This window comes from Trypanosoma theileri (genome assembly GCF_002087225.1).
Source record: "Trypanosoma theileri isolate Edinburgh chromosome Unknown TM35_Tth_1_V1, whole genome shotgun sequence".
NCBI classification, from domain to species: Eukaryota; Euglenozoa; class Kinetoplastea; order Trypanosomatida; family Trypanosomatidae; genus Trypanosoma; species Trypanosoma theileri.
This window is the reverse complement of record NW_021639843.1, coordinates 260,043-266,548: the sequence shown is the minus strand read 5'-3', so window position 1 is coordinate 266,548 and position 6,506 is coordinate 260,043. Positions and strand designations below refer to the sequence as shown.

At 45.4% G+C, this 6,506-nt stretch overlaps 3 protein-coding genes across 3 annotated transcripts; all 3 read right to left on the bottom strand.

Annotated features, from left to right (window-relative positions):
- Nucleotides 1-141: 141 nt before the first annotated feature.
- Nucleotides 142-969, bottom strand: TM35_000012020 (uncharacterized protein; the record flags this gene model as incomplete). Its single annotated transcript, XM_029020883.1, has 1 exon — nucleotides 142-969. The coding sequence occupies one exon, from the start codon at nucleotides 967-969 to the stop codon at nucleotides 142-144; it is 828 nt and encodes a 275-aa protein (XP_028887391.1).
- Nucleotides 970-1,348: 379 nt separating this feature from the next.
- On the bottom strand, nucleotides 1,349-3,007 carry TM35_000012010 (uncharacterized protein; the record flags this gene model as incomplete). Its single annotated transcript, XM_029020882.1, has 1 exon — nucleotides 1,349-3,007. The coding sequence occupies one exon, from the start codon at nucleotides 3,005-3,007 to the stop codon at nucleotides 1,349-1,351; it is 1,659 nt and encodes a 552-aa protein (XP_028887390.1).
- Nucleotides 3,008-3,557: 550 nt separating this feature from the next.
- On the bottom strand, nucleotides 3,558-6,470 carry TM35_000012000 (Trypanosoma vivax; the record flags this gene model as incomplete). The annotated part of the gene is made up of 1 exon (XM_029020881.1): nucleotides 3,558-6,470. The coding sequence occupies one exon, from the start codon at nucleotides 6,468-6,470 to the stop codon at nucleotides 3,558-3,560; it is 2,913 nt and encodes a 970-aa protein (XP_028887389.1).
- Nucleotides 6,471-6,506: the final 36 nt, after the last annotated feature.

Here is a 6,506-nt window from a genome sequence, read left to right as displayed (position 1 = left end):
AAAAAAAAAGGTATTTCTAAACACTATTATTTGCATCTGACATTTTTCTCTGTGAATAATATTAGTGAACTGAGGTGATAGAAAGAGAGATAGAGATAACGTATACAGTTGTAAAAGGAGAAAAGTGAAACATAAAAAGTATCATGATAAAATCACCCTGTTGCATTCTCTCACGAGTTCCCTCACTGAAACACGTCCCCGTTGCTGAATAAACTCTGCAATTTTTACAAAATGCGCCTCAGCTACCATCACGAACTTCCCTCTGTCGTCAAAGACACCACTAATTATCCCATCTTCTAGCAACTTCTCTATCAGTTGTACAACCACATCAACTGTAACACCATGTTCACGAGCTACATCACTCAGCACCAATATATTCCGTGCCCCCTTGTCATCCTCTGATGGAACCGCAGCAGCCACTGCGTGTTCTCCACTTTGTTGTTCCTGTTGTTGCTGACGCTCTTCCAGCTCCCTCCCTCGCGCTGTCACAAACGCCACCAATGTCTCCCGCCGTGTACGCTCCTCATCACCCAACTCGCCGCGCTCCTCCACGCCGATGGCGCCCACCCACTTGGCGTATTCTTCGTCCTCGCGTCGCCGCCGCTCCTCGCGCAGTTCCTCCAGCGCCTTCTCCTCCGCCTCCTTCCGCTCCGCCTCCTCGCGCTCGCGGTCCTCCTCCCGCTGCCGCTGAGTCTCCTGCCGCAGCCGCTGGGCTTCCTGCTGCGCCTCCACCGCCCGGCGCCGCTCCTCCCGTTCTCGTTCCCTCTCCTCCCGCCGCCTCCGCAGCCGAGAGGGCTTCACCCCTCGTCCTTCTCTCTCCCCTTCTCTCTCCTCTTCCTCCTCCTTTTCTCTTTCCTCCTCTTCTTCCTCCATATCCTCGTCGCTGTCAGGCACCCCCGAGTGAAATGACGCCGCCTTCTTAGCAGCACCGGGAAGGGGGGCCGTCACTGGCTTGCGACGGAAAAACATAGCACCGAAGATTAGTAGGAAAAGAAGCAGTAGGGTCCCTAGAATAACACTCGACATTATATATCTTTAAATACCAAAACGTATAGAAACCTTACTGAGTTAACATTAAGCAATATATATTATATAAAAAAAAAAAAATCAAAAAAAAAAGAAAGAATAACAAAAGTAATGATAAGAATAAGAACACCAAAAACAATAACAAGAGGAATAAAATAATTAAAAATGATACTTATGTGTATGTATGTGTGTGTGTGTTTTAATTTATTTTAAGAAAGCAAATATTGTATAAAAAGTAAGAGAAATATAAACCATAGTATAGCATTTATATACTGTATCTCTCTTTTTTTTTTTTTATCGAACTTCTCTCTTCACTAACCCATCATGTTCCCTTAGTGCTATTCTCATATGATAGTGGATTCCATGATTGATTATGTTGCCATGATGCCTCTGGTGAAGCAGTAGGATTCCCACGTGAATGTGGTCGACGAAATGTGCGACGCTTACTACCACCACTGTAGAATGAGTCTGTCTGTAATGATCCTCGTATACGTTCCCGTCGTCCGTATGTCCACAGAGATGGTTGAATAAGAAGAGCGGCGGCGACGTTTACCTCTGGCAGATACTCAAAGCGCCGCGTCTCAAGGGCACGCATTATTGCGCTGGCGACGGCAGCATTTGGCAGAACAACAGTTGGATCTGTATAGTTTTCAGCTAACAATATATCTGTAAGACCACAGTAGTGCATTAGCGCATTTGTTTCAAGATGATCTAGAGACACGCTTGTACGCTGTGAAACCCGTGCGGCAATGTTAAGCACACCATCGTTGAAACTTGATCCACATATAACACCACCAGTACGAGACTTGAGTAATACCCATTCTGGTAACGTTTGGCATACCATTTCCTCTAAGAGATGCCGAAGTTGTTGAAATTCTTCGCGAAGAACAGGATTAGGGCTACGCCGTCCTCCATTATTTCCAGAGGCTCCATCACGACGTTGTACTACTGTAAGTAACAAACGATGGGCTACAGTAGTATCCACAGGTAACACATGTAACAACATTTTACTTGAATTTGTCTCTTCAGATGATACAATGATATCTTCTCTACTGCTGTTTTCGTTAACTTCACTAGATTCTTTTCCATCTGATGGTGTAGTATCAGTTCCAAGTATACAGAGACCTCTGTGGGAATCTTCCATGAGGACCAGCATGCGTTGAGGAGCGATACACTTGCTAACAGCAGCATGTGCTAAAAAAGAAAGTTGCTCCATCTGCAGTTTAGGTGAAACGACACAACTTACTTCATCTTCTGCATTTAGATCCTGAGGATTATGACGTTGACGCTCTCGTCGACGTGCAACACGTTGCATAAGCAATTGCAAGCTATCATTTCCAGAAGTTTCCTTGTTGCATTTAACGAAGTTTCGAGTATTTTCTTTTTGAGGAAGATTCACAACCTGCATACTATTTGAGGTTTCAGAAGACCCTAAAAAGGGCATTTCTACGTTAAACGTTTTTCCAAGTACACGTACATCCACTTTAAATTCGCGTGTTAATTCCTCTGCTAGAGATACTGCATCAGCCGCTTCACACAACGGCCATGAGATGACTGCCGCTCGCTCGCTAAGACCATCGTAGTTATCACGGCGCAACGCACCATGTAAAAGGCGCATCTTGTTGCGAATGTCAATCCGCGTCTCTTCACTCATTACAAAGGAAGAAGACGAGGAAGAAGAAGAAGAAGAGTGCGATGCTGTCGTAGAAGTAGCAGACTGAAGGTAAAGTGGTACCTGTGTCTGATACATAAAATCACGTACAGCATTATGTGCCGCATCCACACGTCCAACTGTTAGTGATGCCATACCCCCAGTTCCAATGTCAATCGCAGCACGCACAGGAAAAGGTTTGATATGCACATTCTGAAAAACACCTAATGTAGATGTAGCATCACTACCATTACCATTACTAGTATTACCGATAGTACCAGCAGCTGTTGCAGCTGCATTTCTTCCAATGCTCCCTAATGTCTTGTGCATTCTCGTCCATCTCAATCACACAGAAAAAAGAACAACAAAGCGAAAAAAGAAGAAGGGGAAAAAAAAGTCAAAAATACTTTTTTAAAATAATAATACGATCTGAGAAAAAAACTCAAGACAAAACAATAAAAAAAAAAAAACACAATGAATGAAGGCAATTTTCTGGCAGAGCAACAACACACAAGAGCAAAGGAATATTAACTCGGAAGAGTCACAAAGAGTGAAAAAAAAAAAAAATGGCTTTAACCACCACATAATAACCCTAATGGGATACAGAATTGAAAAAAAAAATATATGATGGTAAAAAGCACATTCTATCTCATACTAGAATGACTCTCATAAATTTAGGGAGAAATTCACTTCTTTACCCTTTTTTTCTAACTCTTTTACTCTCCTCTCAATCTCAGTTTCACTCTTTTTGCCCCAACCATTCTTTGCATTTTTTCTGCCTGTTTTTTTTTTCTTTTTTTGGCTTGTGTGTATATTGTTACATGTGTCAAGTTTTACACATTTTTGTACATGTGAGGCGGTTACCACACAATCTTCAGCGTTAGCGTGTGAGAGCGAATCCGCCGCCCACAAACTGCCGCTGACGCGGGTGGAACTGCAGTGGATAGTTCGGCGCCGGTGCACCAGTGGAAAGGGCCTGTACCAATTGAGCCTCTTGTCGGATTTGCTCACGCCGTTGTTGTGTTCGTGTGTACCACAAACACGTTCGCGGTGCACCAACACGGTGAGGCGTCCAAGCTCCTTGTTGATTATTTCTAGCACTGCTATTTACACCACTACTACTTTGCGGATATTGTTGCTGTTGTTGACCCGATTGTTGATTTTGTTGTCGGTGTGCAGAAGCTGCAGCAAGAGCGATATTTGCAACAGCGGATGAACCGCCCCATGTCGCACGAAACGCTGCCTGTTCACGTCTCAGTAAGTCATTCTTATGCTTTGCATCAAAGTAACGCCGTTTAACATCTCCGAGCTCAAGTGTGAGTTGTTTTACCTCATCCGCAATCACATCGGCGTGCTGCTCCACTTCACGTAACTCACTCTCCATACCACCAATCTGCGCTCGACGACGCTCGAGGTTCTCGTTGTAGAGACTCAACTCCTCTGCCACTTCCGGCCCCGGTAGGGCGGCCAGTTTACGCCGAACCGCCTCGTACTCGGCAGTACGAATGGCTAACAATCGCGTCTTCTCCGCGAGTGCGTCGTGCTTCGCGAGGATCTGCCGCTCAAGTGTTTGTACTTTGTAAATTCCATCCAATACCTCCGGTGCATTGCCTTCCATGCGACGCCATCGGTGCACATGAACAGGACGCTGCAACTCATCCGCAAGCGCACGAGAACGTTGACGTTCAATAAAGAGATCACGCTCTACGTTTTGTTTTCGTCGCTGCAATTTTGCTGCATAGCGAAGACGTACAAGGGCGAGACGACACCGTAACCGCAGCTCTGCAACTGCCTGTTGCGTAGCCATTACTGTTCGCACACGTTTATCATAATCCGCGGCCCCTTTTTCAAGGCTACATTCTTGCAAACGAATTTTGCTATATAGTAGTCGAAGCTCTTCGTTACGGCGTATTAACTGTGTTGCGAGTACATTACGCTCATTAACGAGGGCCGTAAATTTAGATTGATATTTACTTTTTTCGGCATCACATTCAGCAATAAGGTGATTAAGTTGCTGGGCTTCAGCTTCTAATGCTTCTCGACGGGACGTAGCATTAGCTCCATCATCTTTTAAATGACTAGCCCGCTGTTCTGCATTACTAATATCACGTTGAAGTTGTCTACGTACCATATGCATACGACAAAGAGATCCTTCCTTTGAAACAAGTTGCATTTTTAGCAATTGGATATCTTCTTCATTAGATTGATACCGTTGTTTTAGTCCAGCCCATTCAAGTTCACTTTCTTTTAGTTGTTTTTGTGTGCGACTACGGTCTGTACAAACACGGTCTAGTAAATCTTGCTGCGCTTTAAGACGTTTCTCATTTTCTGTCAGTTGTTGCTGCAGTAATTGAGCTCGATCTCGTTGTTTTCGGGTTTGTTCAAGTGTTTGGTGATATTGAAGTGCTACATGCTGTCCATGATCAAGTACTTTAGTCTGACCTTGTTCTAGAAGAAAAATATTTTTGCGTAATTGTTCATTATCACGTAGAAGTTGGTCTAATTGTTGTGCTAGATTATGTCGTTTACCCTCTTCCGCTACACGATGACCTTCCATTGCCATACGTTCATTCTCTGTACGGGAATTGTCTGTAAGTAATTGTGTCTTCTCTGGAATAGCCTGTTTAAGACGTAATTCTTCCGCATGTAGTTCCTTCTCCTCTACCCCTAATGCACGTAACCGTTCCTCAATTTGATCATGTAATTGTTCACTCTCTTGAACTAAGGTATCACGAATCTGAAGTTGCTTCTTCATTTCTGTCTGCTGGTTCTCTGCACTCTTACGCACCTTTCGCATTTCCGCGGCCAGCCGAGCCACTTCCACCATCCGTTCCTTCAGTGTTGCCTTCAGCTTTGGAATCTCCACCTTCACCTCCGCATTCTGCGCCTCTATGGTGGCGAGACGGTCCGCCTCTGTCTTGAAGCGGCGCTGCTGCTCCTCCAGTTTCTTCGCAAGGCGCCCCACCGCGTCCCGCTCCTCCAGCGCGACGGTTTTGAGCCGCCCCTCCTCCACCGCGAGTTGCTCCGTCGTGGCCTTCCGCTCCTCCATCGCGGCCATGTGCTGGTCACTTGCTGCCCGGCACTCCCGCACCTGCTGCTCGAGGCTCTCCCGCTCCTGCTGCATCCCGGCAAGGTCCCGCAGGAGCTTCTGGTACTGCAAGAGACCCTCCTCCAGCTGCCGGCGTGTGTCTTCGTTCTCCTTCTGCGTCTTCTCCAGACTATTCCGCGACGCATCACGCTCATCCAGTAGACGAGCCACTTTTCCCTGCGCCACCACACGCTCATTCTCTAGATCCTTTTTGGACATGATCAAATCACGAAGGTACGCCTCTTGTCCCATCGTATTTCGCATGCTCTTGTCTACTAGAGCATCTAGTTCAGAGACTTGTTTTCGAAGTACCTGGATGTGCTCACGGCTTTCTTTCTCATGTGCATGGGCACTGTCAGCTAGAGCCCATGCCTTCTCAATTTCTTTACGTAGTGCAGCTATAACTTCTTCATCCTCATGCGAAAGCTTTAGCGCAGCTTCAACTTTAGCACCATGACTTGTTAAATCTTGCTGAAGTTCTTTGATCTTTTGCAGTAAACGTTTCTCTCCATCATTGCTCTTACGCAGGAGACGATGAATTTTTTCATACTCTTCCTTAAATGGCTCTAGATTCGGCTCCATTGCGAGTTCTTTCAATACTGCGACATAATGGTGTTCAATACTGTCGAGTGCCACTACACTAAGAGGAATAGCTTCAGGTGACGTACGACCAGTTTCTCCATCCTGTTTGTCCCCTTGTTGCATGGGTTAAAGTAAATATATATATATATATATATATAT